The following is a 19,420-nucleotide window of genomic DNA, read 5'->3' as shown; positions in this document are numbered from 1 at the left end:
CAGTGTCTTTACGATTATGCGTGATCATCTCCATATGACCCGTGTTTCTGCCCGTTGGGTGCCAAGTCCGTTGCCTTCTGAACATAAGGCTGTACAAATGGAGACAAATTGTTAGGTGCTGCGTCTCTTTACTGATGGAAGGGATGCGATTGTGGAATCGATTATATCCGGTGGTGAGTCATGGCTCCATCATTTTTTAGTGAACCTGAAGGAAAATAAATCAGCACAGTGCGCAAATAGTCAGGTTCTCCAACACTAGAAAAGGCGAAAGTTGTTTCATCCGCAGGGCAAAACTCTCTGGGACTGTGTGGCGACTTCATCATGACAATGTGCGGCCTCACGTCACAAATCGTCCAGTTTGTAGCTCAATTCAACATTACCTGTGTACCGCATCGTCCGTGTAGCCCCAATACTGAACCCTGCGATTTTTTTACTCCCACCACTAAAGGTAAAGCTTTGAGGAATTCGATTAGACAACTCTGAAACAGTGCTCAAGAAAAGTGAGGGGATTCTCGAGGACTGACAAAGAATGGCCTGCACCACGTGTTCAAGGACTGACAGAGTCGCTATAACAAGTGCATTCATGTTAGAGGGGAGTACTTTGAAAAAGATCATAAAACACTGAAATGAAGCAAGAAAATCTACGAAAAATGTCAGTCTCAGTATTTGTTGATAAGCCTTTGTATATAAACAGTTTCTAACTGTAATAGTTGTTTTATTGTGTTAAACATTTAACATGAGAATATAACTCTTGCTTACTAGATTATGACAGGAATTTAAATTTTTAATTCGGTTAATAACTGTTTGAAATATTGAAAATAAAATTTTTATTGCTCCTGAAAGCCATTGCATAGGCAACCTGCACTTGAACGTATGACCTGGGGTAGCCGTTTAGTAATACAGATTATTTACGTTTCTTTTTTATGTCTTCGTCTGTTACCGGCTGCCTCGTTGTCTGCATCTGACGATCCACTGAGTCGCACTTTTGATTGGTAGGAATTGGCCTCGTATTCGAGGGGCAGCGGTTCAATTCCCCGTCCATTCATCCAGATTCAGGTTTTCCGAAATTTCCTTAAGTCATGGAAGATGAATGCCGGGATGGTTCCTTTGAAAGAGCACGGCCGATTTTCTTACCCCTTATTACCCATTGCCAGGCTGAGCTTCATTTCTATTGGCCACATCATCGACTGCACGTTGACCTTAATCTTCCTTCCTTCTTTCCTTCCTTCCTTCTCAATTGTTCAGTTTCACATCAAGTTAACCCTTCGTAGCGCAACAGCCTGCACGCAATCCTCTAGAGTTCCTTTGTAGTGCTGTATTGGCTCTACTTTGAATGCTAATCATTGTTCGCGTAGTACTTGGATGCTGATTCACCATGTCAAGCTGCATCACGGTTCAGATTCCCAGTTATACTGTGTTCGCCTATAACTGGCTGGATGGGCCAATTCGAAGGGGAAGAAAACTGGATATTGCCTCTAAGAGAACTACGCGTAGTAAAGCACTGAAGTGTCCAAACAGTTTTTGGGTTTAAGACTGGTTTATATTTTATACCGGTTATGACTGGTGCTTAGTAGTGTAAAAACACTTCCCCCAGCTACTTGGTGTTAAATGAATGTCGTTGAAATGAAAAAAATACTTAAGTTGTATGTGACATGTGACTTCACGTAATTAATCTTTACAAGGAATCTTGACTACTGCATTTTTTTTCTTTTAAAATATCAGCTTTCTCGATTCTACTGAATTGATCTTCTCGATCACCCACACGAAAAAAAGAAAAAAAAGTGATATATAAATATACTTTTTTTGAAAAGATTGTTGGAGGACATTGAAATTAATTATAAAATAAGACAAATTTATTAAAAGGTGAGCGGTTGCGATCATGACATGTTCATCTTCACACCTTCAGTCATATTGATGGGCAGTGGCTCTACATGGAGCGGGAACCGCTGAATAGAAAAGTTGACTATCGTCATTCAGCGGTTCCTGCTCCATGCACGGCCACTGTTAATCAATATGACTGAAGGTCTGAAGATGATCATGTGATGTTTGAAAGCGGTCTCATTTTAGTAAACATGCCTTGCAATCTAGACTACTTCATAATTAATTTCAAATACGGGTACTGTGTTTGTAAACATGATTAGCAGACTAACTTCGCCAATTTATTTTCTAAAATAACGCATGTATAAGATTTCTCCCATACGCATTCAGTTCGAACACCCTCTTGCACCTGTTTATCTGTTTATCTTAGAATGCATTTAACGTCGCACATAGTTTTACGTAGAATTTATGACGTCATACCATCAGTTCACAAGCAAAATGTTTCACAGCGAACTTTGACCTGTTGCACTTCTCAGGCCTCATATTACGCAGACTGTCTCTTCAAAAATTCTATAGCTTTTTCAATCTTTTCTACTTTCCTTCGTTAGTAAGACGTATATAAGCAATATTCTTCTAATTTTAATCGTGTTTATTCATTTCTTCTTACCGTTTTTTCATAACTGAGACGACGTTAGTTCTTGATTACAACTTATTCATTCTCCAAAGATGTTGGATTGCAGCTTTCTATTTGGGAATATCTTGTCCAGTGTTTAATACAGAAATTCGTTAGCTGGCCGGAGTGGCCGAGCGGTTCTAGGCGCTACAGTCAGGAGCCGCGCGACCGCTACGGTCGCAGGTTCGAATCCTGCCTCGGCCATGGATGTGTGTGATGTCCTTAGGTTAGTTAGGTTTAAGTAGTTCTAAGTTCTAGGGCACTGATGACCTTGGATGTTAAGTCCTATAGTGCTCAGAGGCATTTGAAGAAATTCGTTACATTTACATACAGTTCAAGCACTCTTCACTGGAATAGTACAGTCTCAGCAAATATACAGTACTGGCCATTAAAATTGCTACACCACGAAGATGACGTGCTGCAGACGCGAAATTTAACTGACAGGAAGAAGATGCTGTGATATGCAAATGATTAGCTTTTCAGAGCATTCTCAGAGGGTGGCGCCGGTGGCGACACCTACAACGTGCTGACATGAGGAAAGTTTCCAACCGATTTCTCATACACAAACAACAGTTGACTGGCGTTGCCTGGTGAAACGTTGTTGCGATGCCTCGTGTAAGGAGGAGAAATGCGTACCATCAAGTTTCCGACTTTGATAAAGGTCGGATTGCAGTTTATCGTATCGCGACATCGCAGCTCGCGTTGGTCGAGATCCAATGACTGTTAGCAGAATATGGAATCGGTGGGTTCAGGAGGGTAATACGGAACGTCGTGCTGGATCCCAACGGCTTCGTATCACTAGCAGTCGAGATGACAGGCATCTTATCCGCATGGCTGTAACGGATCGTGCAGCCACTGAGTCAACAGATGGGGACGTTTGCAAGAAAACAACCATCTGCACGAACAGTTCGACGACGTTTGCAGCTGCATGGACTCTCAGCTCGGAGACCATGGCTGCAGTTACCCTTGACGCTGCATCACAGACAGGAGAGCCTGCGATGGTGTACTCAACGACGAACCTGGGTGCACGAATGGCAAAACGTCATTTTTTCGGATGAATCCAGGTTCTGTTTACAACATCATGATGGCCGCATCCGCGTTTGGCGACATCGCGGTGAACGCACATTGGAAGCGTGTAATCGTCATCGCCATACTGGCGTATCACCCGGCTTGATGGTATGGGGTTCCAATGGTTATAAGTCTCGGTCACCTCTTGTTCGCACTGACGGCACTTTGAACAGTGGACGTTACATTTAAGAAGTGTTACGACCCGTGGCTCTACTCTTCATTCGATCCCTGCGAAACCCTACATTTCAGAAGGATAATGCACGACCGCATGTTGCAGGTGCTGTACGGGCCTTTCTGGATGCAGAAAATGTTCGACTGCTGCCCTGTCCAGCACATTCTCCAGATCTCTCACCAATTGAAAACGTCTGGTCAATGGTGGCCGAGCAACTGGCTCGTCACAATACGCCAGTCACTACTCTTGATGAACTGTGGTATCGTGTTGAAGCTGCATGGGCAGCTGTACACGCCATCCAAGCTCTGTTTGACTCAATGCCCAGGCGTGTGAAGGTCGTTATTACGGCCAGAGGTGGTTGTTCTGGATACTGATTTCTCAGGATCTATGTACCCAAATTGCGTGAAAATGTAAACACATGTCAGTTCTAGTATATTATATTTGTCCAATGAATACCCGTTTATCATCTGCATTTCTTCTTTGAGTAGCAATTTTAATGGCCAGTAGTGTAAGTTAACAGATCGTCATAATTCAATTCCTGCCAAGGTTTTCCAGACATTTTCGTTGGACTGAAGGAAATTCCGGAATTGAACTCCCACATTGTCCAGGAATCGTTTTCCCTTTTTTCGAGTTTCAACAAATTTATTATCTAGCCGAAATGAACCAAAATTTGTACGATGGGCCTATCTGGTCACTTGGAATTCGGAATGAAACGTATAAAAAATAAATTTGTGGAAGAAACATCACATTTAGTTTGAATCACATCGCATGTCACTCCGTAACACAGACAGACGCGCGTAAGCGTAATAGGATTTCTCATTTATTTACGGATGACATTACACCAGTTATAAAAAGTAATTCTGATTTACACTTTCAGTAAAATAATTAAAATCTTCATATTTTGGTTGGAAGGATACAGACTGTGTGAAAAGCACGTGCAGTGCGAGTACTGCTACTTTACACTGGATAAGGTCACTCACATTCCTTAAGCGGGCGGACTTTTGTGATTTCGCAGAGCTACTGAGCTGTGCGTCTCATCCAGGTCTAACCGGAATACGAAGAAGTGAAGGCACAGGAACAAGAAATATTTACTCACAGCGAAGATTTTGATTCTCAACTTAAAAACATGTATTCGCAGTAACGCAGCTGTTAACCAACCATTCGTCATCGGAATCTGTAAATTCTGTAGTGCGTAATGCCTTCACTCATTGACAAACAAGTGAGCGAAGGGGGCAGCTTTAAAACTTTTAGAGGCATATTAATTATGTGCGGATGCCGTAAGGTAATGTCATAAATTATAAACGAAGGAGAACGCTGTTGCCATAGGTCCGGGGTTATCAGGAAAACTGTCGGAAAACGATAATAGCCGTCATTGGAGGCTATTAGAGAATAGATATTGATGAAGAAACAGTTAAATAAAAAACTGAAATTAAAATTCACAGGAAAGGGCTGCATCAAGTATATGCATCCGAAGACGCTGACCGCTGTTGAAGAGTTGCAGCCTTAGCAAATTTTTCGGGCACATTCTCGAAGTGTAAGAAACGTGGTAAGCTCTTTCCATTTTTCATCGTATGTCGTTGACACAAGTAGTTCATACATTGCTTTATGCCAGGCAAGATATAAGAATTTGGGTGAGAAATTAGCTGCTTAAAACTGAAGAATGATTTTGAAAAACATACTTACATCTTAATGCTCTTAAGCATTCCCACCTGTCGAGAGGAGTTACTTTGTTTCCATTGTCTTTTGTGTGGATCATTAGTTCGATGTACCATCATGGTATAGAACAAAGAAAAATATAAGCTATTTTACAAAATACGTCTTGAACAACGAGGAAATGTTGAATTATTCACGGATTAATATATAAATGGTAGTAAAATGTTTGGTTTTATTACAGAAAAAAGTACCTTCAGCTACAAATCTTGGTCTGAAAATCCGGTCATCTCGAATCTATTTTCACTATGTTCAACAACATGCGATCTCCTCATAAACGTATATCGTAATAAAAATCTGGATTATTAGTGAAGCCAAATACTCAGGTTAACGTAATAGATTTAGTTACAGAACCGGTTTCGGCTCCAGAGCGCATGAAGTGTTTATATCGAAGACTGCCCGATTTTATAATGTCAGTATACAAAAATGTCCCGACTGACTGATCAATCATCGCACAGCCCAAATCGCTAAGGCTAGACACCTGATATTTGGAAAGATGTCGATCCGGTACTGTAGCCATCGCTTAAGAAGGGATTTTTTGAAATTCCACCCCTAAGGGAATGAAACGGGGATGAAAAGTTTTTTGAAAATAGGTCGTCATAAAGGCAATTTTGAACCTAGAACTACGAAAATTGGTATTTTGTTTCTCGGTCAGAAATAAAAAATACGTGTTTCAGCATTTCTGGAAATTCAACCCCTAAGAATGTAAAGTAATGGGTGAAATTTCTTTTAAAAAATAAATCGGTAATAAATAACTGCTATAGAAATTTTAAAGGCACAGCTGTAAAAATTGATATTGGACTTTTCGGTTGGAAAGAAAAAGTATACGTGTCTGAGTGTTTTTCGTAATTCACCCTCTTTGGACGTTAAATACGGGATGAAAAGTTTTATGAAAATATTTCCTATGAAAGCATATTTAAAGCTGGGTAGCTCAGATGGCAGAGCACTTGCCAGCGAAAGGCAAAGGTCCCGAGTTCGAGTCTCGGTCCGGCACACAGTTTTAATCTGCCAGGAAGTTTAATATCAGCGCACACTCCGCTGCAGAGTGAAAATCTCATTCTCGAAACATCCCCCACACCTTGGCTAAGCCACGTCTCCGCAATATTCTTTCTTCCAGGAGTGCTAGTTCTGCAAGGTTCGCAGGAGAGCTTCTGTGAAGTTTGGAAAATAGGAGGTACTGGTGGAAGTAAAGGTGTGGGGACGGGGCTTGAGTCGTGCTTGGGTAGCTCAGATGGTAGAGCACTTGCCAGCGAAAGGCAAAGGTCCGGCATACAGTTTTAATCTGACAGGAAGTTTTAAATCTATGAAAGTCTGTATTTTGCAATTTGGTTAGAAAACAAATACGTGTTTCAGTGTTTTAGGAAATTCAACCCCTACAGGGGTGAAATAGGGGATGAAAGTTTTAATGACAATATTTCGTTACGTTAAAAATTTTGTAAAGCTAAATCTATTTAAAAAATGGCATTTCACTTTTCGTTAGGAATAGTGGATGAATGTGTCTCAGGAAATAACACCAGAAGAAGTAGGATTACCAAAGACCTCCGACTCCAGTTACGAGACCGGTTTTTGGTCAGTAGCATATTCAGAAAAGACCGTACTTCTGTGGCCTTAATGAGAGTGAAAAGTCTAGAAAGTGTTGCAATTTGTGAACTAAGTCTAAGACAGCAATTTAACTATGACAATTCGGCTTTGTCACAGTTCTATAGAAAAAGAAACGGATCTTTAATGTATTAATTTTTCAGTAGGCCTAATGTATACTTATAAAATATTTTTGTTGTAATTATTAAGCAAGCCAATCATTACTGATGACATCTTACATACCATGTTTAAATGCGATTGCATTCATAGGTAAATTAGTTTGAGATGGCCATGTACACTGTTTCTAGATCGTTGATTTGTACATGAGCAATGTATGTAAGAATATACAAATTCAATTAAAATTTTCAAAAAAGGTTCAAATCTTATACGAAGAATTCCTTTATTAAATTTTAATACTCTGTCTGCAGCTTAGTTTGCCTAGACTAGATACACTGTTTGCACAATATGTGCACTTACACATGAGCAATGGGCGTAACAACATACAAATTCGATAAAAAAAATGTGCAGACCTTACAGTCTAGGCGAGCGAAGCAGCTAGCCCTAAGCTAGTAAAACATGTAAGTTACCATTGGCAGTCGTTATCATTTGCTGCTAAATTGTCTAACTTTTAGTCCAGCTATCAACGAATTATGTAGCAAAATAGTTCTTCGCCTGCATGCAGCTTAAGGGATTGCTTCTGCAGTATGATGATCAGCCAGTCATCTTTGTTTTGAGGAGAACTGTGAATTACGCCATACATCTCCTTCACCTTAATTCAAATGGTTCAAATGGCTCTGAGCACTATGGGACTTAACATCTTAGGTCATGAGTCCCCTAGAACTTAGAACTACTTAAACCTAACTAACCTAAGGACATCACACACATCCATGCCCGAGGCAGGATTCGAACCTGCGACCGTAGCAGTCCCGCGGTTCCGGACTGCAGCGCCTAGAACCGCACGGCCACCGCGGCCGGCTCCTTCACCTTAACTTGTGAGATTTTTCCACTGTTTTTCAGAGACATCGATAACTCTCCATCTTATTTTACAAAGATATATGTATGTTTGAGTGATCTTAACAAAGATTTTCCAGTAACCGGGATATGTGCTACATGTGAGGCCAGAATAATGCTGCACAACCTCTATTTACGGGCAAACATCGAAAAACAAGTAGACTTCGAAATCATAGCTAGTATATTGCAAGAACGTTCCCTTTCATATATGTTCGCTATAAATGCTGCTTGTGCACACTATACAAATAATGACGACGAGGCCCCATACTCCGAGGAGCTTAGGGGACGATGCGGGAGACCCACACCGCTGTACGAGGCAATTTCCTAGTGGCGGTGGTTTGCTATTTCCGAGCATAATGGAAATGAATGATGATGATGATGACGACACAACAACACCCAGTCATCTCGAGGCATGAAAAATTCCTGACCCCGCCGGGAATCGAACCCGGGACCCCGCGCGCGGGAACAGAGAACGCAAACTTCAACAGCACAAGCTACGGACTGCAAAAATAGAGTACATGGTTAATGCTTTTGCGAAAGGAAAGTAAGAAGACGAATTCATTAGATATGTGGTACAAGCCCGGATTTGATAGGTATGCGGAAAGAAATCAGCTTTGTGGTTTCCAAAGTTACCGCCCTGGCATTTAACTTACACAGGGAATACACGGAGAATTTAAATATGAGTGGAACTGTGGTCACCTCGCTACCATTCGGCGGCGCGTCAAATGCCACTACTGAAAAACATTTTCAGTATTTTTGCTGTACGGGTTATTTAACTTTAATTAACGCTTTAAAGGAACGTGGCTAACTTCACAATGTGCTACTGACTGTTGACTTTCGCAGCTTGAAGAAGAGCTAACCTACATTAGCACATTTACAGATTTAAAGAAACCTTTTTGCATTGTTAACTGGAGAACACTCTATGAAATTCTGAGATAGCAGGGAATACAATGGATCGAAAGATTATCTACAATTTGTACATTAGGAATCAGATTGCAGCTATAACATTCGACGGACTTGAAACGGTTGCAGTAGTTGAGAAGAGACTAAGACAGGGTTATAGCCTATTGCCGGGGTTATTGAATCTATACATTCAGGGTTGTATCCTATTGCTGGTGTTATTGAATCTATACATTGAGGGACCTGTGGAGGTAATCAAAGAATCACTTGAGAAGAGAAAGTTCAGGGAGAAGAAATAAAGACTGAAGGAAGGAAGGAAGATTGGGTTTAACGCCACGTCGGAATCGAGGTAATTAGATACAGAGCACAAGCTCGGATGGTTTCAAGGATGAGGAAGGAAATTGGCAGTGTGCTTTTAAAGGAACCATTCCGGCATTTGACTGGAGCGATTTAGGGAGATCACGGAAAACGTAAATCTGAATGGCCGGACGGGGGTAAGAAATAGACTGTGAATTTTCCTGATGATATTGTAATTCTGTCAGAGACGGTAAAGAACTTTGGAGAATAGTTAAACAGGATTGATAGCATCTTCAAAAGAGATTATAAGATGAACGTCAACAACATTAAAAAACAAGGGTAATAGAATGAAAAAAATGTAAGGTCTGTAGCGCAAACCCCATTACTGGACAACACCGTGATTGCAGGTAGGGTGCAGCCCTTCTATTGACAGCAGGCTGAGTGGACCTGGGCCTGTCCTAAAATCCCCCCCCCCCTCCCCATCCCTCACCACCCAATCCACGTCAGAACTCTGGACGTCCACTGCCTGAAACTAGTACTTCCCCTGCCACCGTAATACGCTCTAAAAAAAAAACGCACGGCGAAGGAATTACCCGAATGGGACAGAAATCTACAGATGTAATGCAGAAGTACACATTTTCAGAAAAAACTGTATGATTTATTCAAGACAAACAGCTTCACAACTTGAGCAAATCACTCACGCGTTGGTCCACCTCTGGCCCTTATTTAAGCAGTTATTCAGCTTGTCACTGGTTGATTTATTTGATGGATGTCCAATTGACGCGTTAGCTTGTCAAAACCCAGAGCTGGTTGGAGGACCCTGACCATAATGCTCTAAATCATCCCAAATGGGACCTTGCTGGTCAGATTAGGGTTTGATAAGTATGGAGATAAACAGTAGAAAAAATCTCGCCGATTGCGACGAGGAATTATCCCCTGAAATATAAGCCTAGGATGGCTTGCCATTAAGGACAACAAAAATGATGCGTAGAATATCGTTGACGTAGAGCTGTGCTGTAAGGGTGCTGCAGATGACAACCAACGGCGTCCTGCTTTGAAATGAAATGGCACCCCAGACCATCACTCCCATCCGTCGGGCAACAACATGGTGGGTGACAGGCTGGAACCCCACTCCCGCCTGGGGTGTCTCCAGACAAGTCTCTGCTGGCCATTGGGGCTCATTTCGGAGCAGGGCTTATCACTGAAGACAATTCCACGCCAGTCAATGAGAGTTCAGGCCCCGAGTCCAGTGTGCCAACCACTGCACCACCTTGCTCGGTTTTAAACTCTCTAGTGAGCTTGCTGAAGAAAGGTGAGCGCAGTTTAACGTTCGGCATCTTGTTTACTGATACAAACATATCATCATCATCATCATCATCATCCATCATCATCATCAACCACTTGATAACCATTGGTGAATGAAGGCCTCCTATACACTTTACATGCTATATGGACTTCAGTTATAGCCCATCCATGTTGCTCGTGCGTGTTTACTTCGTATTAAGTCGTCGTCGTCTTTATTATATCTTGGAATGTAGCAAAGAACTTCGTTGTTCCATCTGCTCACCATTTGCCTGGCTACATGTCCCATCTACGCACATCAAAAAAAGTTTTGCAACACCCCAGTTCCCAGAACTCCTGAAGATAGACGTTGACTGTGGATATTGTATCACAGACACATCTCTAGGACTGTTCAGAGAAGTCACTAAATCCGCCCAAAGATGTAAACAACCATGCATGAGCAGCGCCTATTAGACGGAGGGGGTCCGACAGCCGATCAGTTCCAGTCATTCCACCAGGAAGGAGGTACACGGTTCGTGTTGGCGGTAGTTCAACTATGCCTAGACGGTCAGCACCGAGATTCGATCGCGTCCGCTTTGTTACTTTGTGCCAGGAAGGGCTCTCAACAAGTGTACAGGCGTCTCGGAGTGAACCAAAGCGATGTTGTTCGGACATAGAGGAGATACAGAGAGACAGGAACTGTCGATGACATGCCTCGCTCAGGCCGCCCGAGGGCTACTAGTACAATGGGTGACCACTGCCTATGAATTACGGCTCGGAGGAACCCTGATGGCAACGCCACCATGTTGAGTGATGCTTTTCGAGCAGCCACAGGACGTCGTGTTACGACTCAAACTGTGTGCAATAGGCTGCATGATGCGCAACTTCACACCCGACATCCATGGCGAGATCCACCTTTGCAATCACGACACTATGCAGCACGGTGCAGATGGGCCCAACAACATACCGAATGGACCGCTCAGGATTGGTATCACGTTCTCTTCACCGGTGAGCGTCGCATGTGGCTTCAACGAGACAATCGTCGGAGACATGTTTGGAGGCAACCCGGTGAGGCTGAACGCCTTAGACACACTGTCCAGCGAGTGCAGCAAGGTGGAGGTTCCCTGCTGTTTTGGGGTGGCATTATGTGGGGCGGGATTGCGCCGCTGGTGGTAATGAAAGGCTCCGTGACGGCTGTACGGTACGTGAATGCCATCCTCCGATCGACGATAGTGAAACCATATCGGCAGCATATTGGCGAGGCATTCGTCATGGACGACAATTCGCGCCCTTATCGTGCACATCTTGTGAATGACTTGCTTTAGGATGGCGACATGGACCGACTAGAGTGGCCAGCATGTTCTACGGACGTCAACCCTATCGAAGATGCCTGGGACAGATTGAAAAGGGCTGTTTAAGGATGATGTGACCCACCAACCATTCTGAGGGATACACGCCGAATAGCCGTTGAAGAGTGGGAAAATCTGGACCAACAGTGCCTTGATGAACTTGTGGATAGTGTGGCACGACGAATACAGGCGTGCTTCATTGCAAGAGGATGTGTTACTGGGTATTAGAGGTATCGGTGTGTACAGCAATCTGGACCACCACATCTGGAGGTCTTGCTGTTTTGTGGTATAACATGCAAAGTGTGGTTTTCGTGAGCAATTAAAATGGCGGAAATGACGTTTATGTTCATGTTTTCTGTACAGGTTCCGGTACTCTCGGAACCGAGGTGATGCAAAACTTTTTTTAATGTGAGTGCTTTAACAACAATATTATTATAACTTACCAGTAAAGTACTTGGGCTCGAGCAAACAGATCTGTATGAACGTTTGGTTACAGGACCATCATGTACCTCTGAATGTGCTGGTGGGTGTGGTTTTTCTGCAAAACTCTGCAGTCATGCTCTAGATATCACTGTAGATGTAATTGTAGGCGCCATACAGAATGCAGCAATCTTAACCATAAATGTAAACGCGGAATGTCAATAAAATGCTCCGAGCAATACGAATGACTGCAAAACGCACAGTGAAGAAATGCAGCCAGCCGGAGTGGCCGAGCGGTTCTAGGCGCTACAGTCTGGAACCGCGCGACCGCTATGGTCGCAGGTTCGAATCCTGCCTTTGGCATCGATGTGTGTGATGTCCTTAGATTAGTTAGGTTGAAGTAGTTCTAAGTACTAGGGGACTTATGATCTCAGCAGTTGAGTCCCATAGTGCTCAGAGCCATTTTTGAAGAAATGCAAGTTGATCGCATGGCGTATTTTCACATTCTATAATATCAGTGTTGAACGCCACGTCAATGACACTTTTCAAGTTGTTCACCAATATCGTAGCCAGCGTTCTGCCACGCGTAACGAAGCATTGGTCTGTACTCCCGCAGATAACTGATTGTAAATGACAGAATGCATATTCATGAAAAAGAATCTGTCGTGCAGTTTCGGCTGCATATTACTGGGACGTAGTTTAATGAAGTCTGTTACTCTCTTGGCATATATTTTATACTGCCTGAAGAAATACACATCCAGAGGTTGTGCATATTTTGTGGTTTTAGGCGGAATGATTTTTAAATCTACATGTTTTCCTTCCAGTAGTACTCGTTCATCCTTATGTCCAGACCAGAAGACACAAAGTACTAATGACTTTCTCGACAAATGTGGATTCAAAACTGACAGAAAAACCGTCTTCAGATGTTGTTTCGTCATCTTCCCACTCACACTTGCATCGACGACGACATTTGGAGGGCAGCGCGTTTCTATTTCCCTTGACACGCGGGGTCCAAACTTTCCACTGTATTCTTGGAAGCAAATGTAGAGTTTGTCTGCCAATCGTCCGTCCATTGATATAGCAACATCGATCGTGTAACTATGTGTTGCACAGTTAACTAATTGCAATACAGTGTTTCTCTCCCCTTTCATGGATAGTGTTCTGTCACAAGAAAGTTCATAGTTGAACTGACTCTGATCACAGTTCCATACAGAACTAATATCGATGTTTTCTCTCGTGATTTGCTCATTGACGTCAGCAACAAACGTTTGAGCTCTTTCAATCAGCTCTTCTTCGTCATCCTTATCTTTTCGTGCTTGGGGCATAGTGGTACGGCGTGATGTTATCCTAAACTCCTTTTTCAAATTAGTAATAAATCCTAGTGAAGCTGTAACATTTTCCCCCCTAGATTTCTGGCTACGTCCAATGCCCAATGTTGCAAATACCAATAATGAACGGCGGAACCGCACTCTCGCGCTTCATCGAATTTCGCCATTACACGCTCCTTGATGGTCTTGAACAGCAGTTCAAATGGCTCTGAGCCCTATGGGACTTATCATCTAAGGTCATCAGTCCCCTAGAACTTAGAACTACTTAAACCTAACTAACCTAAGGACATCACACACATCCATGCCCGAGGCAGGATTCGAACCTGCGACCGTAGCAGTCCCACGGTGAACAGCAGTGTAAGATTTCCTTTGAAAACTGTATTTCCTTCGCTTTTCTTTGCCACGTAATCCAGTATGTTTTTAATATTGCTTTTAGACTTCAGTTTAGGGTATCTTTTCAGAAGCTTGTCGTATGTGTCGAAACCTCTTACATAATAATAATCGTACATATTCTCCAGTGTGTTGTCATCAAACGCCGTGATGATACTTGCAACTTTAACCTTCTTCTTGGGAGACGGTTGGCATTTACTGTCACTGCTTCGATCGCCTCTTCCCACACTTGCCGTAGCACTACCGTTTGCAGTGAGTTGTCCGTCATTATCATCCCTATCATCATCATTATGTGTTAGTGTTACAACAGTATCTGTTTCTAACTTATGCTCACATTTCTGCACAATAATAGATACCAGATAGTATGCGAATGATTCGTGTTCTACACCAATACCATCTTCACGAAGAAGGGTTCTTCGTAGCTTCATCTCAGCCAATCGCAATACATTAGCAGGATTGATTACCAATCGCCGAGCCATCTGACGCTTCAATACACAAATAATGTCACAAAACGCAACTTCAGAGGCACACTGCACCGTCCCTACTGGTCCCGACTGTCGTACCGGCAGTTCAGTGTGCAATGCGGTATACTATACGCAGAGGCCTCGAACGGACGACAGCAGAGATTTGCAGATGCGGGAGTATCACTAATGCAATAAGAGACCTTTACATTATTTCTCACACGATTTTTGTGTATTTGTGTTTGTGCGAGCCCAAGTACTTTCCTGGTTTAGAATGCCTTGTTCTAAAGTTTGCTCGCCTCTGCTTTGGTGCATTGTTTCGTAAGTATTTAGTCAGTGTCGACATGCTGGGTGCCGCATCTGATGAGGTGGCTGCTGCCACGCCAGGATGGAGGCGACCGCCGGCCTTGCAGAGGCGGGCAGCAGCAGCAGCAGCAGCGAGCTGGAGCTGCTCCAGTGGCTGCTGCACTGGTCCGGCACGATGCGGTACCCGCGGGCCGGTCCCTGGGCGGGTCGCGCCTTCTACCTGCTGAACGCGGCCGCGTCGGCGGCCATCGTGCTCTTCCTCTGCTCGCAGGGAGTCGCCATCTGGAGGGAGGGCACGCGCGACCTGGACCGCTTCACACTCATGCTCTCCACCTTCAACACCATCGCCACGTGGCTCTTCCGTCTCGGCCACATAGCCGTCCACGAGCACCAATTCCACTACCTCTCTCTCCAAGTATGTATCCAGTTTCACTGGGAATACAATGCACATATGTGAAGAGTGTCCGCATCCTCACGTGCGTTATCTGCAAGTTGACAGTGAAGAGATTTTTAAACACTGCCTTTTCGCCAGAGCTCGATTTTTACTGCAGAGTTGTTTGACCTTTATCAGGCCGCCCTGTATATCCAGCGACACGGAATTTCTGATTCCATCACATGTTATGTTATGTGTGGTGTGCGTACTGTAAGACCTTCGGTACACACACCATCAGATTATTTGACTTGTCGCTCTAACGAAGTAGGCGAGTGTCAGCAATATGTCTCGTAGTCTTATCGTGGCGTGTTTATCTTCTGCCGTTAGGGCAGACGATAGAAATGCCACTCGAACACTTAGAGTAGCAGATTGAGAGTGATCAACTTTAAACAGAACTTGATTAATTTTCACACACATTTATTAAAATAATAAAAAGTATAGACATTATGTAACTTGATTCTGGATGCTGTTTACAATTGACAATCTGAAGTTCCTTTGGTCTTGGTAAGTTAATCTTATTCTCACATATCTCTGATACTCGACAAAGTGTCTATACATTTATCATGGTGGCTATGCACAGGAATATGGTAATCTTATTAGGCGCAGACTGAAACTTGACTATAGACTGGTACAGACAAATGTAGAACTAGTACAGACTGGTACAGACTAATGCAGACTGGTACAGACTGGTGCAGACAAATGCAGACTGACTAATCAGAGGTCTGTACACTCATTATAATACCTCACGCGTCCATGTATCACTGCGCGAGTGTGATCCGTGAGTAGAAAAGGTTCTATGTAAGCAGCAATCTCATTGGCTGCGCTACATTTTAATACGCGGATCGGCGGAATCAGAATTTGGTCCGTCTCTAAGGCAGCGCCATCTTGTAGTGCGGAGACAGATGAGCGCTGCGCCTGCGCTGTTGCGCTTAGCGGGGTGCGCTCTAGTGGGAAAGTTGTGTGCACTCTGACTACGCGGAACTATGTACACAACATTATGTTAACCGGGGACCTAGAAACGACAGATGGGCTCCGTCCCAGCCACAGTGGTCCACAACCCCACGACGACTACCACAGTCCACCCCTACGCCGCCCCACACTGAACCCAGGGTTATTGTGCGGTTCGGACCCCGGTGGATCCCCCACGGAACGTCTCACACCAGACGAGTATAACCCCTATGTTTGCGTGGTAGAGTAATGGTGGTGCACGCGTACGTGGAGAATTTGTTTGCGCAGCAATCGCCGACATAGTGTAGCTGAGGCGGAATAAGGGGAACCAGCCCGCATTTGCTGAGGCAGATGGAAAACCGCCTAAAAACCATCCACAGACTAGCCGGCTCACCGTACCTCGACATAAATCCGCCAGGCGGATTCGTGCCGGGGACCGGCGCTCCTTCCCACCCGGAAAGCCGAGCGTTACACCGCACGGCCAACCGGGCGGGCAATCAATCACATGCTATTACTCCCTCAGTATTCTCCAGAGCCTCTGTGCTACGTAGGATGGTGGTTTGACAAGTCTGCTAAAATAACAAGAAAAAGTGTTTGTTTCATCAACAACTTACTTCTGAACTTAGTTTCCTTTTGAGGGTTATACACTTGGTCCAGTGATCCTCCAGCTTTTTCATCTCGTCAGAAAAATAGAGCCTGCCAAACTCTGAAAAACACTCATTGACTGGAACTGTAAGTTCGTCATCTGATGAAAATTTCTTCCCAGCAAGCCAAAGTTTCAAGTTGGCGAACAGGAAGAAGTCACTGGTCGTTAAGTGTGCTGAATAGTGAGGATGAGGAACCAATTCAAATCCCGTTTCATGCACTTTCTCTATGGTTACCACTGCTGTGTTGGATGGTCCATTATCTTGGTGAAAGAGTAGTTTTATATGTGCCAACCTTCGTCTTTTTTCAGCCAACACGAGCTTGAGATAATTCCTTGGGAATAATAATAAAAAAAAAAAAGACAGTGGCCATTCCATCTCCTTATAAGCTGACAAAAGTGTTCTTTTGGATGCACTTTCTCCAGCCTTTGTTCATAGTTTTGACTGTCGTTTTGGCTCTGTTGGGTAGTGATGGATGGTTTGATTAACAGTCACAAAACGGTGCAAAAAGTCTTACAGGCTGTGATTAACCATCGACAGCGCTCAGTTGAGATGCCCACTGTCTCAACCGACGAATTTTTATTCAGCGGTCTTGCATTACCATATGACGCATTTTGTCAACCGTTTCCTTTGTGGTGACCTCAACTGGATGGCCGTAGCGCTCTTGGTGTTCGGTGCCCGTCCGATCATGTTTAAATTCATTAATCCAAAAGTAAATGGCGTTCAATGATAGTTTACAGATCGAGTGAATTTCATTCAATTCTTTTTTGATCTGAGCGGCATTCCAGTCCTTCAAATGAAAATATTTTCAACACTGCAGGAGTCGCAGCTGTGTGCGGCCAGCCAGAACGTGGGAGATCGGACAGCGTTACGGGACCTCGGTGCAGTGATGATAGACGCCTCTCTCACCGACTCAACGTACTTTTATTAACTGCCAAGTCTTCGCAAGCATTCTGCAATCGCCTGGTTTTCCGCCAGAGGAAGGAACGCAACTCCATTACGTACACCATTTTCAAGGCCACGTATTGCACCATCACCTACTGGAACTTCATGAAACGATAGGGGCTGAGCCGGGAATATTCCACGATGTTCTACAAAAAAATCAGTATTTTTCAACCGAAACTGACCGAAAAAAAATGTGTTACATTAATTATTGAACGCCCCTCGTAATAGTGGATCTTAAATAACTGTAATTATTCTTGTTACTCGCTTGTAACGCAAGAAATCCAAAAGCGTAATACTCTGCCAATTACTTTTGACCACAAGTTATGATAGTGGATATCCACATACACACTAGTGATTAGTGCCATTAGGGCATTGGTTTGTCTGCAAAGCAGTTATTACTGATTTGATATAAATCCGTCAATACCCGCATGCACGCAGACCTCTATTCCTGACACAATTACACAATTCTGGATCAGGCCCCATCTTATTCTGCTACACTGTTTCTACGGGTTTTATACTTTCTTCCTCCGTACCCACATCCGATGGTGCATAAGGACTGAGGATGACACGGCGGTCGGATGGTTTCGTTGGGCCTTCAGAGTCTGTTCGGAAGGTTTTTTTCCCTTTTTTTTGTCGTACTGTCCACCGTCTCTTCCTATCTAGTACTGACCTTTTTATCACTGATTTAGTACTACACATAATGCGATACGATTTTGTGATGCCAGGTGGAGATACAGGGAAGCAAGCTCTTCGCCGGACAATGATTCCCCAAGTGAGACTCACCAAGTCATTGCCCATTGTGTCAGAGATTTCCCCGTATCCCTTGGTCAAAACAGTGCATTGTATATGAGAGTATTTGTACATGAAAATATGTATCCAGTGAATCTGCAAGTGCATCATCGTACCATACGCACATCTTGCGGAGCATATCAGGAGTTACGCTTCACAAATCTTTCTCAGCACTTTTCTGCAATTCATCACGAGTCTACATGTTGGTTGATTACTCCCCATAATGAGTTGATTACCGTGGTGGCCATTTCAGTGAGGCTGGAGCGGCCTCGCAATTATTCATCAAGGAACTGATGCACTTAAATAATGTGCTAGAGCTCCATCCTGCTGTAAACCACATGAGCCATGATTTTTTGTGTTGATGTACTAACCACATTTGCAACATGTCCAAATAAGAACTTCCAATCACATTCTCAAAAAAAGTGGTCCAATAGGTATCACGACATTAAAACGTAATGGGGATTTTCCTTTGAACAGGATGTAAATGTGTGTTATGTTGGTAAGTTTTTTCACATCGAATGCTACCGTCACCATTTTATAAAAGACAAATTCATTAGCACACATTGAATCCTATACAGTCATTGTCATTTATATCACAAGATCAGCTAACGTTGGCGATAATATTATTTTAAATACGCAACTGGCCATTAAAATTGCTACACCACGAAGACAACGTGCTACAGACGCAAAATTTAACCGACAGGAAGAAGATGCTGTGATATGCAAATGATTAGCTTTTCATTCACACAAGGTTGGCACCCTTGGCAACACCTACAAAGTGCTGACATAAGGAGAGTTTCCAACCGATTTCTCACACACAAACAACAGTTGACCGGTGTTGCCTGGTGAAACGTTGTTGTGATGCCTCGTGTAAGGAGGAGAAATGCGTACCATCACGT

At 43.5% G+C, this 19,420-nt stretch overlaps 1 protein-coding gene across 1 annotated transcript in view; it reads left to right on the top strand.

Moving 5' to 3' along the window:
• Positions 1-14,844: 14,844 nt before the first annotated feature.
• The window catches only part of LOC126195640 (uncharacterized), an 83,179-nt gene continuing 78,603 nt past the window's right edge, over positions 14,845-19,420 (top strand). The window contains exon 1 of the mRNA XM_049934265.1: positions 14,845-15,177. Coding sequence (XP_049790222.1) covers positions 14,845-15,177 — 333 coding nt within the window. The remainder of the gene's footprint in view (positions 15,178-19,420) is intronic.

The sequence above is a fragment of the Schistocerca nitens genome, chromosome 7, assembly GCF_023898315.1.
Source record: "Schistocerca nitens isolate TAMUIC-IGC-003100 chromosome 7, iqSchNite1.1, whole genome shotgun sequence".
Taxonomy (NCBI): Eukaryota; Metazoa; Arthropoda; class Insecta; order Orthoptera; family Acrididae; genus Schistocerca; species Schistocerca nitens.
The sequence above is the reverse complement of the archived record's forward strand: the minus strand, read 5'-3'. Positions and strand labels throughout refer to the sequence as shown.